The sequence below is a fragment of the Aethalodelphis obliquidens genome, unplaced genomic scaffold (genome assembly GCF_003676395.1).
Source record: "Aethalodelphis obliquidens isolate GAN/ISIS:26980383/991018 unplaced genomic scaffold, ASM367639v1 scaffold42, whole genome shotgun sequence".
Taxonomy (NCBI): domain Eukaryota; kingdom Metazoa; phylum Chordata; class Mammalia; order Artiodactyla; family Delphinidae; genus Aethalodelphis; species Aethalodelphis obliquidens.
The window spans coordinates 8257858-8276097 of record NW_020837986.1 but is presented as its reverse complement, the minus strand read 5'-3'; the positions used below and the strand labels follow the sequence as shown (position 1 = coordinate 8276097).

General features: G+C 55.3%; 1 protein-coding gene across 1 annotated transcript in view; it reads left to right on the top strand.

The window, feature by feature from the left end:
- Window positions 1-257: 257 nt before the first annotated feature.
- Window positions 258-18240, top strand: part of VSTM2L (V-set and transmembrane domain containing 2 like) — a 35441-nt gene continuing 17458 nt past the window's right edge. The window contains exon 1 of the mRNA XM_027078331.1: window positions 258-601. Within this exon, the coding sequence (XP_026934132.1) occupies window positions 481-601 (121 nt within the window). The 5' untranslated portion in view covers window positions 258-480. The remainder of the gene's footprint in view (window positions 602-18240) is intronic.

The following is an 18240-nucleotide window of genomic DNA, read 5'->3' as shown; positions in this document are numbered from 1 at the left end:
AGCGGTGTTATGCTTAGCAGGAGCCGGGTCCCTGGGGTGGCTTCCTCCACCCCATCTCGCCCCCGCCTGCTCTCTCCAGCCGGGGAAGTTGCGGGTACCGCTTTAAAAATCCCAGCCTGGGCAAAACTTTGATGATAAATCAAGCGACAGATCCCTCCGCCGCCGCCTCCTCTGGGCGGGCGGGAGGGAGTGGGAGGGAGGGGGTGCGGCGGCAGCGGCACCGAGCGGAGTGGCCTTCCGCGGAAGGGAAGAGTCCCGCAGTCGGAGACGGCCGGCAGGGCGTGCGCTTGCTAACCGCAGCCGGGGCTGGGCCGGAGCCGGGCGAGGACTGGAGCCGGGGCCAGACCGGGTTCAGCGGGCGAGGGGCAGCAGCCGCAGCGGGGCAACCAGGCCGCACCGGGCAGGGGACGGCGGGCGTGGTGTCTGCGGTCTCCTGAGCCCCGATGTGAGGCGGCGGCGCCCCCGGCCCGAGCGCGCACCATGGGGGCCCTGCTCGGCGTGGCGCTGGGCGCCCTCCACTACCTGGCACTTTTCCTGCAACTCGGCGGCGCCACGCGGCCCGCCGGCCACGCGCCCTGGGACAACCACATCTCCGGCCACGGTGAGTTGGGTCGCCGCCCTCGCGGACTTCCACGCCAAACCCCACCCTGGGCCGCGCGTCTCCAACTTGGCCGTCCCCGGGCTCGAACCCGTGCTGCCGGTGGCGGGAGTCCCGGGGCGCCTCCTGCCGGGTCTATGGACCGGCCCTGGCTCCCTGGCCACCCCTGCGGAGGAGGGGGCACCCCCTATGCCCCTCTCGCGGAGGGCTCTCTCCAACCCCCCCACCCCCCCCAACTCCCTGCGATACACACACCTCCATGACCACACACATATTCACAGCCATGGACACACAGCCACACTCACTGCTTTCTCACACTCACAACTCCTTCCCTCACACATCTCCAGACACCATCTCAGATCCCCCTTCTCACTCATATGCTCACTACACACACAGCAGGCACTAGGGCTGGAGCACTCAGACCCTGCCAGCTGGCACCCAAGCGCACAACTCCTGCCTGCCCGCCTGCCTGCAGACACACTGGCATATACAAACACTTTGTGAACACACTCTGCTCACCCACCGCTCTCCGCCCATCTGCCTTTCCCCTTTGTGGGTTTAACCCCACAGCTGTCCTTGTCCCTTCCCTCTCCACACCTCCCCCACTAGGAAAGGTCCTGGGGGACAGAAGACCCCACCACTTGAGAACTGGTAGCCTGGGCTGCAGCCACCCCTGTCAGGTGGGTGGCATCTTGGGGACGAAGGCTTGGTGGGAGCCCCTCGAAGACATTGGAATAGTTGGCATTGTTGCTTCCAGCCAGAGGCATGGAAGGGGAAGGGGGAAGCCAGGAGCTTTTGTCTGCCTCTGGGGAGGCGGGGGGACAGGAAGCCCCTGCCATCCCTCAATAGGGTACCCACCCGTCCTCATCTTTGACCCTAGAGGACTGAAAAGTGGGAAATCTCAACTCAGCCACTGTGAGAGCCAGGGAGCAAGAGAACATTCCCAGCACTGGTTGCCTGAGTGTCAGAAGCTCCTTCTAGCCCCGGAGGAGCCCAAGTTGGCAGTAGAGTTGGATTGTCTGAAGCTGGCAGCTCTGGGGGCGCCCCTTGCCCCCATGAGCCAGGCTCCTTCCGGTATGGGGACCAGGGCATAGATGAAAATGGAGACGCTTTGTCCATCCGTCTCTTCCCTGCAAAGGCTTCCAATCTGGTAGGAGAGGCTGCAGCACCAATGTTGGGCACTGTATGCCCAGGGCTGGGGAGAGGTTTGCACAAATGGCAGAGAACTGGGTGATTTATTCTGATGGAAAAGAGTGAGGGCCATGGTAGTAGGTAATCAGAGAAGGCTGCTGGGGCATGATGCATGAGTGGAATTGCTTTGGAAAGTAGGGGGCGCTTCCAAAGCCCTTCTCAGGGACTCTGCTTTTGGGAACCATGACTCCCTGCACCCTTCCTCCTTACCATGTTAAATAGAAACCGCTCTGTGTACCATTTACGTACCCTTCTTATCCTTCATCTAATTTCTACTGACCTGGCTGCAGTGGTGGTAAATAGGGGAAGGCTTATTTTGATCCTTAGTTTACAGATGGAAAAATCAAGGCTCAGAGAGGTAAAGGGACTCGCCCAAGGTCACACAGTGAGTGAGTGGTTGAGCTGAGACTGGCCCCAGGGTCTGTTGGGCAAAGACACTGCTTTTTCCAGGACATTCATCTCCCTGTCAGATTCCCTCCCATTCAAGGGAGACTGGGAATTCCTCCTTCCGCTCCCCTTCTGGCTCCGCTCAGTTCGCTCAGTTCCTTGGCACAGTTGGAACTTACACTAGGAGGGTTTTCCAAGGAAGGGCTTTCCTGAGTTTGCGGTCCCGAGACATACAAGGACTGGGGCTCTGAGGTTTACCATCATCCTGTCCCTGGATCACCAGACCCCTAGGATCTGGGTGCCACTCTGTCATTCCTGAGGCCCCAAGGTGACCCCCCCATAGGAAAGCAGGGTTTGCCCTTTGTGTGGCAGTCTCTGCCTGCCCCCTGGTGCCAGGCGTGCTTAGGGCACAGCTCTGCCCCACTAGCTGTAATGTCCCTGCTGAACCCTGGGGTGGGCCAGCGGAGGCCCAGAGGAGGGGTTGGATGTCAAGGACACAGCACTGGCTGCGGGGGAACCTGGCTTCTCTTAGTGACCCGCCATGCAGTTCTGGGCCAGCGAGTCACCCCTCTAGGGCTCGTTCTGTCCCCCAAGAAGCGAGGAGGCCAGGCTGCTCTGCAGGGGCCAGACTGCCATCTCCCAACACTGCCAGGTTCAAAGTCACCAAGTAGTAGATGCCGAGGAGCCCCCGTGCTGCCCCTTTGCCAAACGCCCGAAACCACGGGAGGGGTTTGGAGCCGCTCACTTAATCACAAAAAGAAACTGTTATTAATGATAGTGAGACACGGCGGAGAAGTGGGTCATGTCTAATAGCCGTTTGCGTTCAGGAGGAGAATACCAATTTAATAAAAGCTACGTGTGCCGGAAAAGCCCAGAAATTGCTGTTTAGCAGATTGGAGCCTGATCATTTCATTATTCCTGGGCTCCGCGTGTCCTCAGCTGATTCAGGAAACGTGGCTGGGTTAGGCAGGTGTCTCTGCGTCTCGGGTAGGGGTAGGAGGCTGGCAGCGGGGGTCCCGGGGAGGAGTCCATTGACCCCAGCCGCCTGGTTGCTGCTCACCTCTCCAGCTCGGTCCCAGCCCAGCCGCCAGGCTAACGCCTTCCGCCTGCTCGCCCCGGGGCTTGTCACAGGGAAAGCCCGGGGTCAGATGGGTCCGCAAGGACATCTATCTCGCTTCCCCTGTCCCTGCTACCTCCACTCAGTCCGCTTCACAGAGGGCTTTTTAAAGGCATGAGGAGTGAATGGGGAGTGAGTGGTACCTGCCTCTTAGGGAGCCCTCAGGGAAGTGGGAGGCGGGGGTGGTGATGGTCAGTGTCTATGCCCAGTAGGTATTCAATTAATGGCAGCTACTTTGATTTTTCCTCATCAGACAGGGTTAGCTCATTGCCATGAGCACAGCGGGTGGGAGGAAAGGGAGCTGACATTTATGAACTGCCTACTGTGTGCCGGGTGCTACCAAACCCCTTGCCAGTGTTAACTCACTAAGGCTGACATTATTCGTGCAAGGCTGGTGCTGGACATATGAGGAAACAGGTTAGAGAGGGCCAGTGACTTGCCCAAGGTCACTGAGTCTGCACAGAGAGCTGGGGAGCTGTGCCTACACTGAAGGTGTGTCTGGCAGTTCTGCTATGGGCCTGCCTCCTCCGGGACAGCCTTGAGGCAGGCTTGGCCAGTTGTGTGATGGGTCTCCTTCCTCTGCCCAGCTCTGCCCAAGGGACTCCCTTCCACTTCCCCGGAGAACTGGTAAGGCAGTGGGTTCCACCAGGAGGAGCCAGTAGCTCAGAAAGGCGATGGGATCTTGCTGAGGCCACATGGAAGTTAGAAGCAGGAAGCTGGATTAGCCGCTTTCTCCAGGACTCTTTCTAGATCTTGTCCACGGCAGGCAGGATCTTGTCTTCTTTTTTTCTGGCCGCATTGCACGGCATGCGGAGTCTTACTTTCCCCAGACCAGGGATCAAACCCATGCTCCCCTGTGGTGGAAGCTCCGAGTCTTAACCACTGGACTGCCAGGGAAGTCCCCGGAAGAGATCTTTATGAAGATCTCTGTGCACCTCTTGCATTGCAATCACTCAGGGAGTTTGTTAAAATGCAGATCCTGGGGTCCTCCCCAGACCCATTGGCCAAAATGATTGTTGATGGGACCCTGGAATTTGCATTTTAATAAGCTCCCGAGATGATTACCAAGCAGCCTGGAGTCTGGGAGCCACTGCCTTAAGTATTCACTCAAACCTGATGAGACATGTAGGGATGGGAAATTGTCTGGTGCCAGGGGCTGCTGGATTGGTCTGGTTTTGCAAGGGAGGAAGAAGTCCAGGCTGGAGCAGGTATGTGGACCCTCAGAGGAGCCCCAGGAAGCCTTACACTGCAGCAAACATGCATCCTCCCGCCCCTGCCCTGACACACACAGACACACACAGACACACACACACACAGACACACACACACACAGACACACACACACACACAGACACACACACACACACACACACACACACACACACACACACACACACACCCTAAGCCAGCACCTTCAATTATTAATACACCCTGCAGCAGACAAAGATCCTGGTTTGGCCTGGCGCTTTGTCCATTGAGTAATTCACTGTCCTGAGGTTTTCTCTGTTGCCAGGAGGGAGCAGCGGGGCGCTGGGGGAGGGGGCGGGGGCCGCCGGGCCATTTGGCAAACAGCCTGTGCACTGGAAAATGACTCTGGCTTTCTCGCATTCCTCAACGAACTATAGGTATCTCCCCATCAGTAAGCTGGCTGGTTTGGTGGCTGGGAGATGGAGGAAACCGAGTGCTGTCTTCCGAAGGTCATGATGTTAAAAATGTGTTCGCCGTTGTCTCCGGTGTTGGTGATTATTCTATCAATTACGCCCGTAAACACTCCGCCTTGGGCTGAGGGTTTCCCGGCCTCCGGGAGGGAATTGACCCTCGCAAGCGGTTTTCCCCAAGTCCTTCACACCAATTGCTTTTGACACTTCGCCTATCGGCGGCTCCCTCAGCCTTTTCCCCAAGTAAGGGGAGCCACAGGCCACCGGCAGGACGGGGGAATTTGGCTCGCTGCCACCCTGACAGCAGGGGTGTTGGGGAAAGTCTCCTGTTGACAAACAAGTGGGCAGGATCGGGGGTGCCAGGAGAGTGGTCCCTTCCCACCCACCGGCCACCGAGGCAGGAGATAGAGCACTTGGAATGAATCACTAAGGCTCAGGCCAAGCCAGCAGGACCTCTGGGACCATCTCCTTCTACCCATCTAACAGAGGGGAAGACCAAGGCCACGGGCAAGAGAGCGTGTGCCCAGATTGCATGGGAGGTTAGTGCTTGGCTTTTGGGATCACCTGACCCACTCGATACAAAGAGAGTGAAAATTCTACGCAAGCAAACGTTTATTGTCATGCCAGGGCCGTAAATGGCATTGTCTCATTTGATCCTCATAAGAACCCTAAGGGGAGGGGACTTTCCCTGGCCCGATGTTTTCATGAGGAAACTGAGACGTGGTGAGGTTAAAGGCTTGCCCAAGGTCACGCACCTAGCAAGTGTTGGAGCCCAGAGCGGAGCCCAGATTGTGGCTCCAGGGCCCACGCTCACAGTGCTGTTGTGTCCCAGAGAGGACGAGGGAGAGGCCCAAGGTCACGAGACTTCCTGCGGTGGAAGGAGTGAGCATGGTGACCTCCACATTCCATGCCCCAGCTGTGCAGCAGCAGACATGGCAACCCCCAGACCAGGACCCTGCCTCAGTGACTTTCCAGCTTCTGTTGGAGGTTGAGAAAATCATATGCGTAAGGAGAGGAAGTACGTGGTGTGAACAGTGATGTTGGCACCCACGTGAGGGGCAGGCATCAGAAAGAGGGGAAAGGGGACATGAAGCAACCCCACCTCCTGGTGCTTGGCCATCACCTTGGACTTCAGGGACTGAACCGGCTGTTGAGGGGGTCGTGGGAAGAGTCTCTTGGCCCCGAAGGGGATTTGGGGCCAGCTGGCTATACAGTGGCCGGCATCCGACCACTCTCACCACTCCCATTGTAATGACCGGGGGTACAGGTCAGATTCCCTTGTGTCCTGGTACCCTCCACAATGCCCAGCCTAGGGAGGTGGCAGGGAATGACTGAATGGGTGGCAGGGAGGATGAGGCAGAGGTCTAAGGTCTGAAATTCTTCAACTTTTGCTCATTCCAAGTCAGTATTGTTTTAAACATTCACATAATTTTAATTTCATTAGAAATCCATGTTATTAGTAGAAAAATCACAAAACTGGAACCCCTCCTCATCCTTATTGACCAAACAAGGACATCTGGGGTGGGTAAGGCTGATTTCACCTTGCAGTGGGTGGACTCAGGCCCAGTCCCTTGGGGTGCATATGAGATGCTGCAGCCTTGAGGGTAATGGGTCCCAGGATGTATCTTCTTCTCCCAGACCCCAGTGAGATTCTTCCAACAGAAAAAGGGGCAGTGGTCTCACTGGGGGAATAAATCCGCTCCTTTCCCAGCTGGTGACCCCGGGATCCCTCTGGTACCTGCTGCTGTGGAGAAGGAAAGTGGGGATGGGGGGGCAGAGGGGCTGCTCCTCCTCCGGGTCCCCCTGCCCACCGCTGTGTCCCCTCCCCTTTCTCGAAGCCAGCAGAGGACTCAGCTCCACCATACCGAGTTGAAACCCTTCTTTAAGAAGCCCCCGGGGCTTTCCTGGTGGCGCAGTGGTTGGGAGTCCGCCTGCTGATGCAGGGGACACGGGTTCGTGCCCCGGTCCGGGAGGATCCCACATGCCGCGGAGCGGCTAGGCCCGTGAGCCATGGCCGCTGAGCCTGCGCGTCCGGAGCCTGTGGTCCGCAACGGGAGAGGCCACGACGGTGAGAGGCCCGCGTACCACAAAAAAAGAAAAACAAAAAAAAACACATAGTGGATTAGTTTATAGAAAAACACAAATGACATACTAGTACGGGTGGTACCCAGGCCCATCTGTGTGCGGGGATGACTGGACTTGGGGGCTGCTGGCCTGCAGGCCAGCCCCTCCCATCTCATACTCCGTACTCCTCATACTGGGAACTGCTGGCCTCACAGGGGCTGCTGCCATTTATTGGAAGCTTGATCATTCCTTCCTTCCTTCATTCTTTCAACGAATATCAGTTGAGAACCTGCCATGGACCAGGCTCTTTTAGCCACTGGGGACATATCAGTGAAGAAGACAGTTAAGGCTCTTGCTCAGACAACTAAACTTATAAGATACATATAAGTATAAATTGTGATGAGTTAAGAAGCAGGGATGATGTTCAGCCTGGGGAAGGGCGTTCACTCCTGGAGCAGTTAAGGTACCCAGTGGTGAGCTCCCCATCACAGAAGGTATGTAAGCTGGACCAGTCATTAGTTGGGGATGTCACGGGGGGATTCCTGCCTTCTTTCCCAAAGGAGCAAAGACTGGTGAAGTGGGCAGAGAAGACAGAACACAGTGGGCGGTTAATAAGGATGTTTTACCCAGCAGTTTAGTGGTGGGGCTGGGACAAGGGCTTAGGTGGGCGGAGCTCCGGACTCCGGGGATGCCTGGTCCCACACAGGGAACGGACGTGGTGGGAGTGGGGCCTTCGCTGCTCCCCATGTTGAGGGGTGGGGATAGCGACTCCTTTGTCATTTCAGCCCCCAGTTAAAGTGCCAGAATTGGGGCGGGGAATGGGACCTGGGTTTTTATCCACCCTCCCACTGCCTCCACCTTCTGGGTGGCTTGGCACGTCCCTGCCCCTCTGAGTTTCCCCACCTGAACAGTGCCGAGTTCTCCTAAGCTCTAAGCGTCTAGAATACCTCCATCTGTATCCTCCCAAGCGCTATTCTTTGTCCTCCAATCAACAGGTGAGGATGGAGCCGACGGTGGCGTGGGATTCCATCCGGCACATGGTGCTTAGCTCTCAGTGGCCTTTCGGGCTATGAACCAAAACACCAGCCAGCACTCATGGGGATTTTCTCTGTGCCTCACTTCCCCCTCCTCCTCTCGTCTAATCCTCGCCCGGCCTGTGAGGAGGGCACGCCCACTTTACAGATGAGGACACTGAGGCTTGGGGGGTGATGCGATTTGCCTGAGGACACACAGATGTGGGATGGCAGAGCCAGGCCTGAGCCCAGCCTGTGGCTCTTCACCCGCTCATCTGTCCTTTCCCGGCTGCCAAACCGCATGGGCTTGTGGGCAGGTGCTTTGTTCCGCAGCAGCGCCCTGGATTCGTCAGATTCTCTCAGGGTCCGTGATGCCAGAATGCTGAGAAGGCCTGGGTCTGGATGAAAGAGCCCAGGGCTGAGAGTCCAAGCTCCTGGATCCAAGTCCAGTGTTGTCAGTGGGGAGCAGCGGGGGTGTGGGCGCGCCTGCCCGGGTGTTCTACTGGGGGCTGCTGTTTTTGTCTGAGCCCGAGTCTAGAGTGAATGTTCGGGTAGGGTATTTGCTCACGTGCAGTTGGAGGAGCTGTGGCAGTGGGGGAAGGGGCCTGGGAGGTCCTTTAGCGGGCTGGCCTAAGGGGCCAGGCGGGTGCCCTTGGGATGCGAGGCGTGGAGGCTCTGGGAGCATCTGGAAGGTTAGAGCCGGAGCCGGGAGGGGGGCCTCGCTCAGAGCCATCAATTAGGGGGGCTGGCATTGCCCATCGGTGGCACATGCTCGCCTTCCCCTCTTCCTCCAGCTCTCTCCGTGGGTTTCTCTCTCTTTCTCTCTCTTTCGATCTCTATCTCTGTTGTTCAGTCTCTCTCCATCTTTCTTTGTCCCTTTCCCTGTGTCTGCTCTATCCCTCTCCCTCCCTCTTCTCATCTCTCCCACCTTGGTCCTCCCTTTCCCTCTCTCTCTGTAGACACACACACACACACACACACACACACGTGCGCTCCTCTCTTGAGGGGACGTCTCAGGATTGCACATACACAGACTCTGTGCATGACGATGACACCCACACGGAGCAGGCACCCAAGAAATGTTGGTTGAATGAATGAAGCGAATAAACGAGCGAATGACCGCGTGGGGAAGCTACGAGGGACGCTGGACATTGTCTAGACCAGTGGTTCCTAATTTTTTTGGAGGTCGTGATCCTCCTGAGAGCTGGAATGTTGATGAAAACTGGATTGTTTCCTCGGAAAAATGCCACATGGTTTTGTCCAGCATCAGAGGGTTTGCTGAGGCCCCCAAAGCCCACCTGTGGTCCTCCAGGGAAGCCTTCATTTCACTGGGGAGGTAACTGAGGTCCAGACAGGAGCCAGGGCTGGCCCTAGGACACAGGGCCGGTGTGCAGCAGAGCCAGGCTCTGGAGTCCTGCCCCCCACTCTCCCACACAGTGCTCTCTCGTGACCTGGAAGAAGCTTCATTCACTTTCCTGGCAAGTCCTTGGTGAGTGTCTTCAGGGGGTGAGTACTGGGAGAGATAATGGAGGACAGTCAGCCAGAGGTGGGAGCCCAGGAAACAGGGCAGGTGAGCCATTGGAGGGAGGTCTCTGGAGGTTTCCAGCGAGAGTGTTTGCTGTGTCCTGGTGCAGTCAGGGACGACTTCCTGGGGGAGGCAGACTCCTTTTCTGCCTGTATCCGGGGACCATCAGGGCTGAGAGGAGACTGGTGGTCAGTAGGGAGCCTTGCCTGACTGCCTGCGTCTGGGAGGGGCTTCATTTGGAGAGTCGTGTGTGCATATCCGGAAAAGCAGGCTGCAGCTGGAGGTACTGAGAACAGGCTGGGAAGCTTGGTTTTGATTCCCGGGGCAGGGGCAGCCCTGGAGGGTTTCTGAGTGGGGAAGGCACAGGGTGTGGCTGGAGTTTGGGTGGGGATGGCCCTGTGAGTTGAAATGGGGGCTCAAGCAGGACTTGGAGGCTGGAGGGGCTCGCGGAGGAGGAGAGGCTGTTTGCCGGGGGCGGGGGGCTGAGTTTCTGGGCTCATAGGATGATGGGGCTGGTCCAGGTGTCCAGGGAATGATGGGAATGTGGGCTCGAAAGGAGATGGCAGCCCGTGTGCGTGTGTGTGTGTGTGTGTGTGTGTGTGTGAAGGCACACTCGCTTCCTTTCTTGAACACCCGAGTTCCTCCCTCCTCAGAGCCTGTTCCCGAGCAATCTTCTCCCCTTGGCAGCTCTCTTCCTGCCTCTCCTGCATTCTGGTTCTCTGCTTCGTGTACGTCCTCAGAGAGGCCCCTGACCTCCTGTCAGAAGCTCGTCATGGTCACCCCAACAGGCACCCCAGGCACCCATCAGCACGCCCATCTTGACCAGGAGGAAACTGGGGCTTAGAGAGGTGTCTGGGGCCCCCCACCTAGTTCAAAGCAAGGGAGCAGAGCCCAAACTTTGTTTTCCCCCAGCCTGGCATGTTAAGAGTGTCTCTGGGGTTGGGGGGGTCTTAACTGAACCCCCCTTTCTTGGAAACCTCGGGCTTGGTTCCCGGCTGAGGGCGGGGAAGGCGAGAGCAGACGGCAGGGTGTCTGTTTTGCTTTGTGAGGTTTTAAAAAAATCGTTTCCGACCTTCAAGGCGGCAGCAATTACGGCTGGCTCACTGGGGAGCTGTTGGCTGCCTGTCAGCGGCCCCAGGAAAGGGTCCCTAATGGAGGCCCGGCAGCCAGAGCACATGGTAGTGGAAACAGTGCTCAAAACAAAGCCACACTAATGGTCTCAGGCAGGCAGAGGAGAGGGAGGGGGAGGGCAGGCTGGCTGACAGCTGACAGGAGGGCCTGGGGGCGCAGGGGCCCTGAGACTCACCAGCTGGTCTCCTTATGCCCCCCAGAGACCCCCAGCAGTGGTCACTGAACTCCAGCTAGGTGCTGGGTGCCCCAAGCCCCATCCCAGCTCTGCTGCTTTCTGTCAAGTCCCCTTCCAGGCAGAGGGAACAGTAAGTTCAAAGGCCCTGGGGTAGGGCAGAACCCCTTCAACTAGGGCTTGTTTGGTTCTAGAATAGTCCTTGTGTTTAAAAGGCCAGGTCAGGCTAGTCTTCTAGGTGAGGAAAAGGGAGGTGGGAGCCTTGGGGAGGCAGGAGGTGGACCAAGACCGCCTGAGAGAGGAATAGCAGCCTGGTCATTGCCGTCGTGATAATACTCCATGGTGTGTATGACCCTGTTGAGTGCCCACAATACCCATTCTACAGATGAGGAAACTGGTGCTCAGAGATTTGCCTACCTCGGGGAAGTGCAGTTGGGGTTCAAAGCCAGGTCAGCTTGACTCCAGAGCCCACATGTTTACAGCTGCATTCTTGGATTTCTCTAACACAGTTGGACAGGAGTAGGAGGGGCTGGGACGGGGGCAGGAACGAGGTCCCAAGTGGGGCCAGGTGTAACCCAGGCCAGGCCCTGGCGGGGAGGGTGTGGAGGAGGGGCAGCATGGCCGCTCTGCCCTCTGCCCCTGCCTGCTGGGCACCCTGAGAAGCTCTGCTCTAGAGCATCCCTGGGGGCTGCCTCGGTTTCACCTCTCCGCTTGGTCTCTGCACCTGGCTTTCAGATGCCCTTGTCTCTGCCTCTCCCCTTCTGCTCTGTTCTGCATGGCCCTGGCCTCCCTGGCTCCACACTCAGTGCCTCCAGACATTGCTTGCTTTTCTCTCCTCTTCTCAGTGGATCTGGGGATGCTCCTTTCTGGGGTTCTGGGGTAACCACTCATACTATGGCTGATGCAATCTCCCTATGCTTCCTCCATTTGCCCCCTCTCTGCCTGTGACAGGCATTAGGGATGGGTACACACCTGGGCTTTGAGATCAGACACTGTTGGGCTCAAGTTCTGGCCCCCACTCAACCTCTCGGAGCCTCACTGGCCATCGGTGCAGTGGGCTTACCCCACCGGCTTTGCAGGATGCACAGGTGAGGGTGAAAAGAAATGGTACCTGCACAGACTTCAGGATGCCTATTTGCATTCTCCCGTCCCTGGCTGCCCCACCCTGTCCCCGCCTCCCTGCACATTCCCACACTTGCCTTTCTCCCTCCCAAACCCTTTCATCCCCTGTGGCCCAGATGTGTGGGAAGAGGCGGCAGGAATTCCACTGGGGAAACCTGCTCAACTCCCGCAATCCTGCAAGTGCCAGAATAGTTTCACTCTCCTTAAATCTCCCTAGATTTGTAATTCCACTGCTGTCTCCTTCAATGTGCGCTGGTGGCCTTGGGAGGCACTCTGCCCGCGGCCTTAGGTGCCAGCACTGCCCACCTGGCTGTGTTGGGGCTGCCTGGCAGGGGACCTGGGCAAGTCCCCACCTTCTCTGTGCCTCAGTTTCCTCATCTGTAAGAAGACGAGGGTGATAGTGGCTACTTCCCAGGTCGTATTGGGGATTCAGTGAGATATTTTATTAAAGAAACACCTCTACAAAATGCAGTGAAATCTGATATACGCTACAATGTGGATGAACCTCGAAAACATTATGTTAAGTGAAAAAAGCCAGTCCCCAAAGACCACATATTCTATTATTCCATGTATGTGAAATACCCAGAACAGGCAAATCTATAGAGACAGAATGCAGATTGGTGGTTGCCAGAGGCTGGGGGAAGGGGGAGTGACTGCTTCGTGGGTGAAGAGTTTCCTTTCGGGGAGATGAAAATGTTTGGGGACTAGATAGAGGTGGTGGTCGCACAGCATTGTGACTGCACCAAACGCCACTGACTTGCACACTTTAAAATGGTTAATTTCATGTTATGTGAATTTCACTTCAATTACAACTAAATGAATAAATAAATAAAAAGGAAACATCTTTATAAGCACATACTTGGTGTCAGGCAGTCACTTTATAAATGTTAACGCATTTAATCCTTACAACAGCCTTATGAGGTGGCGGTTATTATTATCCCCATTATAGAGATGAGGAAACTGAGGCACAGCATCTCCAGGCACTTCGCACATAGTCAGTGCTCAAAAGTGTTAGCTATTTTAATTGTTATTGGGTGGGTCATCAGCCAGGGCTGGGCAGGGGCCCCACCTGGGTGAATGTGCTTGTGTGTCCCTAAAACTCAGCAGTGAGTGGGCGTTGAGGCCCTATTGTGTCCTGAACACTGAAACAGGCTCTTCACCTGCGTGAGTTCATTTAATCCTCAAAAATAAGCCTTTAAGCAATGACACATGTGGGAACCGAAGCCCAGAGAAGTGCAGCAACTTACACGAAGCCACGCAGCAAGTCAGGGTGGAGCTGCAACTTGGCATCTGCATCTGTAAATCCTGGGCTTCACCCTCCCCCAGCCCCTCTCTTTCCTCTTTGTCCCCTGCCCCTTCTGCCGACGCATCAGCACTCCAGCGTGCAGAGCATGGTCTGAGGAGCCTGAGGCTGCAGAGGTGAAAGCAGCTTCTGATTGGATTGGATGGAGGCCCTGGACGAGGGGTTCTCCCCATGCAGGAGAGTAAACAGCTCCCAACCAAGGACAGTATTTCTTTGATGTCTCCTGTTTCATTCAAAATGCATGAATTCTGTATTCTATGCCATAATATATTCATGTTTGTTTTAATACAAAAACAGTGCTCTGTCCCCACTTGCGGGGAGGGAAACCAATGCCTCAGGAAGTCACTGCCCTGGTCTGAGCAGCACAGCACAGAAGGGAGCCCTCCATTCATTTCTTTGGTCATTCATTCTACTAGCGTGCATTCGGGCCTCCTCATTCCTGAAATGGGTGTTAGCCCTCCCCATGCACAAGGCACACGGAAACTTACAGCGAATCAGACAGGATGCTGCCCCGTATAGGTGAGTGGCAGGAAAGGCTTCCAGGTCTATGGGCCAGAGTGAGCAAGGTCTTGGAGGTACTAGCTAAAGGTGAATCGTGGGGGACTGGGCCAGCAGCCAAGGAAGCCAGAGCTGGGGACAGTGGTGGCAGTGGTTGCCCACTGATGCCCACTGGTGTCAGCTGGACCTGCATTCCAGGCCCTTCTGATCAAGAAGAAAGTTTCTGCTCGGTGCTGCTCTGAATTTAATGCCTAACTCTCGCCAGTCTCCCTTGTTAATGAGAGGAATGGGGACTGAGGCTCGTAGCCTTCAGCAGGCAACCTCCCCTGGCTAGAATTTACGAACGCTGTTTGGTTTTCGTAGTGTTTATTTGTACTGTTACCCTCTCTTTATGGCACGTGTTGCTGATTTTCCATTTATGGCAGCAATAAAAGTCTCCTTTTAAGCTGAATTCTCCTTTTAAGCTGAATTTATTTAGTAAAAAGGGAAAGATGCTTTCGAAACTAAATATTAAGTAAATGATAGTGCAGTGGTACCGGGATCCTACAGAAATGGTAAAGGTGGTCCCCCAAAGGTTGGACTTGGGAAACTCTACTTCTGGTATGCCCTTTCCTGTCCTGAACACCCCCAGCTGTGCAAACCCCATCAGTGTTTAAGTCCAGTCATGTCCCCACTTCCCAGAAGCCTGACTCTCCAGGCAGACATGGGCCTGCCCTTTCCTCTCTTAGCACGTGCACCTCCATCCAGAGCTTCTGCATGCAGTTGTGCCCTGCACCTCTCTGTGCACTATGATTCATGGCTCTGTGAATGGTGCACACCCTGAACAACTGTACGTGCCGATCCAGGCTCAGTCCCAGCTCTTGTCCAGACTGTTCTGTGTGTTTGTCACTCCTGCAGAGTGTGGGCCCCTTGAGAGTCAGGGCCTGACCTAAGCATCTTAGGAAGCCCAGCACAGGGCCTAGCTCAGGGTAGGAGTCCATGAAATTTGATCTCTTTCATTCCTTCTGCAGGGAGCCCTTGAGCCCCTGCTGTGTGCCCAGCCCCCCATCTTCCCAATAAGGCATATTGCAGTTCCTCAAGCTTTGGTACAAAATGCATTCCCTGTCACTTCTTGAGAAGGGGAAGCCTGTCCACTCCGAGATGAAACAGCCTTCGTTGACTCACACCTCGATCCCTATTGCTGCAGGCCGCCTGCCAGAAGCTGGGGGCTGCCCAGGAGGAAACAAAGAGAAGCTCAGGTGCCTCCCCTGGGTCCATCCCAGGGCAGGTGCCCTGCACCCATCCCTTCCAGCCTCCCCATTCCCTGGAGGCTTTTCCATCCCACTTATTTAGGTTTTCTTCTTACAGACATTTTACATCCCCTGATTTCAGGAGCTCTGTGAGACTCGCCTGTGAGCTGGGGCTTCCTTGTAAACACTCCCTCTGCAGCCCTTTTCCCTATTCTGCCTCCCAGCTAGGAGTTCCCGGGACTGCAGGCCTTCCTGACCCTGTGTCACACACCCTTTTGGCCCCGGCACCCTGCTGAGCTGGGTACAGAGCAGCCTTTCTGGAAATGGCCCTCAGTGAGTCACACTTTTTATTTTTTTAATTTAATTTAATTTTTAAAATAAATCTATTTATTTTATTTTTGGCTGCGTTGGGTCTTCGTTGCTGCGTGCGGGCTTTCTCTTGTTGCGGTGAGCAGGGGCTACTCTTCGTTGAAGGCTTCTCATTGCGGTGGCTTCTCTTGTGGAGCACGGGCTCTAGGCGTGTGGGCTCAGCAGTTGTGGCTCGCGGGCTCTAGAGCGCAGGCTCAGTAGTTGTGGTGCACGGGCTTAGTTGCTCCGCATGTGGGATCTTCCCGGACCAGGGCTCGAACCCATGTCGCCTGCATTGTCAGGCGGATTCTTAACCACTGTGCCACCAGGGAAGCCCTATTGATACATTCTTATGTTTATACTACCTTCTAAATTGAGTGTGGACCTAACTGAACAGCCATCTCAGTTTGGACTAGCTGTGTTTCAACTCTCCACAGCCACATGGGGCTCAGGGCCACAATATTGGACAGCGCAGATTTAGTGGAAAGTTGCCTTGTGGCACAGATCCCTGAAAACACACCGCTGCAGGGCTGGGAAGCCACGGGAGGTATTGTTTAAAAAGTTGTGGTTAAGATACGCATCATGTAAATTTCACCATTTTAACTATTTTTCAGCGTACAGTTCAGTGGCATCAAATATAATCAGGTTGCTGTGCTGCCATCACCACTGTCCACATCTGGGAATGTTTCGTCATCCCAAAGTGTAACTCTGTACCCATTAAACAATGACTCCCCCATCCACCCTCTTCCAGCCCAAACATTCCGCTTTCTGTCTCTGTGAGTCTGACTACTTTAGGAACCTCATGGAATCATACAGTATTTATCCTTTTGTGCCTGGATTATTTCACTTAGCCTGATGTCCTCAGGGTCCATGCATGTTGGAGCACGTGTCAGAATCTCCTTGCTTTTTTTTAAGACTGAATAATATTCCACTGTATGGAGGGGCCATTTTGCTTATCCATTCATCATTGGAGGTTTCGAGTAAGCAGTGACTCAATATGTCCTGGCAAGAGATGGGGCCTGAGATAGGGATGACCAAGGGGCCCTTGGGGCAGCACTGGTTCTCTCTGCTCTGCCCCCTTTGTCTCTCTCTAGCTCCAGTTCTGCCTTGGTTCCCCTGATTAGGGCATGCCCCTACCACCAGTCCCTAAGGGGAATCCTGCTGTCGCTCTGGCAAAGACTTATGGGTCCAGTCCCTGCAGGCTTCCTGGACCAGAGGGTCTGGGATGGGGAACCTGAGCTCAGAGATGGAGGGAGGTGGGGCCTGAGCTGGGGTCACCTTGGTTGACAAGCCCCTCAGGACCTGTGTGAATCCCCCTGGCTTGGCGGGGGGACAGCTGTTGGGAGCAAATGAGGAAGGAGAGAAGGTACAGGACTGATGGATGAGAGGTCTCGTGGTCCAGGTGTGAGTGAAATACAGATGTCGCATCCACCGTATAATCTGATGAGGCTACAAAGGAGCATCTTTAAAAATCTTCCTGGTGATGGTAGAATTTTGAGCTAGAAGGTGAGAGAAGGGAGTGCTATTTGGTGAGCACCTACTATGTGCTGGGCGTGAGGCATGTGTTGCCTTGTATAACCCTCTCCCTGTCCTCTCATTCTCCCCTTTTTTCAGCTAAAGAAACTGAGGTTCAGAGAGGTAAAGGGGCTTATCCAGCTCACACAGCTAGGGGCTAGAGGAAACAGGGTTCGAATCCAGACCTGAGGCCAAGCCCTAGGTGTGTGTGCTGAACCAGGGCCTGAAAGGTTAGGAAGAAGGTTAGGGTCCTGCTCTTGAAGGGCGGGTGAGATCTTCCAGGTCATCCCCTGCCTTTCCCAGAAGCCAAACTCAGTGACTCAGGCCAGGGTCACGAGCTGTTTCCTGCAGATGACGCCCTGTTAACCAGTCCTGGGGTTCATTAATACAATTAAAAGCAGAAAGGAAGGAGATGTTGCATTCAATGAAGTCCCTTTCTCATTCTCCTGTAGAATCCTAATTTGTGGACAGTGGTTTTAATTGTCTTCCCAGCGAGCCTAGTCCTGCTCGGGCCCTGGGGCTGGAGAGCACAACTGCATCCTTTTCAAAAATCTATAATTAGGGCTTCCCTGGTGGTGCAGTGGTTGAGAGTCCGCCTGCCAATGCAGGGGACGCGGGTTCGTGCCCCGGTCCGGGAAGATCCCACATGCCGCAGAGCGGCTGGGCCCGTGAGCCATGGCCTCTGAGCCTGCACGTCCGGAGGCTGTGCTCCGCAACGGGAGAGGCCACAACAGTGAGAGGCCCGCATACCGCAAAAAAAAAAAAAAAAAAAAATCTATAATTATACCAGCCTCCCTAGGCACGGGCTGCGAGGAGTTAACTGAACAGGGAGGGGGTGCTCAGGGGTGGGAGGATGTCGGAGAGGAGAGAGGATTTTAATGTCCCGAACTCAGCAGGGATGCTGACGTGGAGATGGGGTGGCGTAGGGAGTTGGGGATGGGGGATGGGGTTGTCTGAATGGTGGAGGGAAGGAGGTTGGGGAGACTGGGAAGAGGGGCTATAGGAGCATGGTCTAGAAGTTACGAGCTCCCACTCCTCAGTCCTCTAGATCTGGGTTCATATGTAACCACTTACTCACCCTGTGATCTTGGGCAAGTCACTTAACCTCTGTGAGCCTCAGCTTCCCCATCTGAAAAATGGGGATGGTAATGATCACACCTACCCCATAGCATCCTGGTGGGGGCATGAGAAAATATGTGTAAAGAGCTTGGCAGAGGGCCTGGCAAGTACTCCATATTTCTCAGAGGTCATCATCATCCTCCTCATCAAAATTAATGTGGATCAGGCTTCCCTGGTGGCGCAATGGTTGAGAGTCCGCCTGCCGATGCAGGGGACGCGGGTTCGTGCCCCGGTCCGGGAAGATCCCACA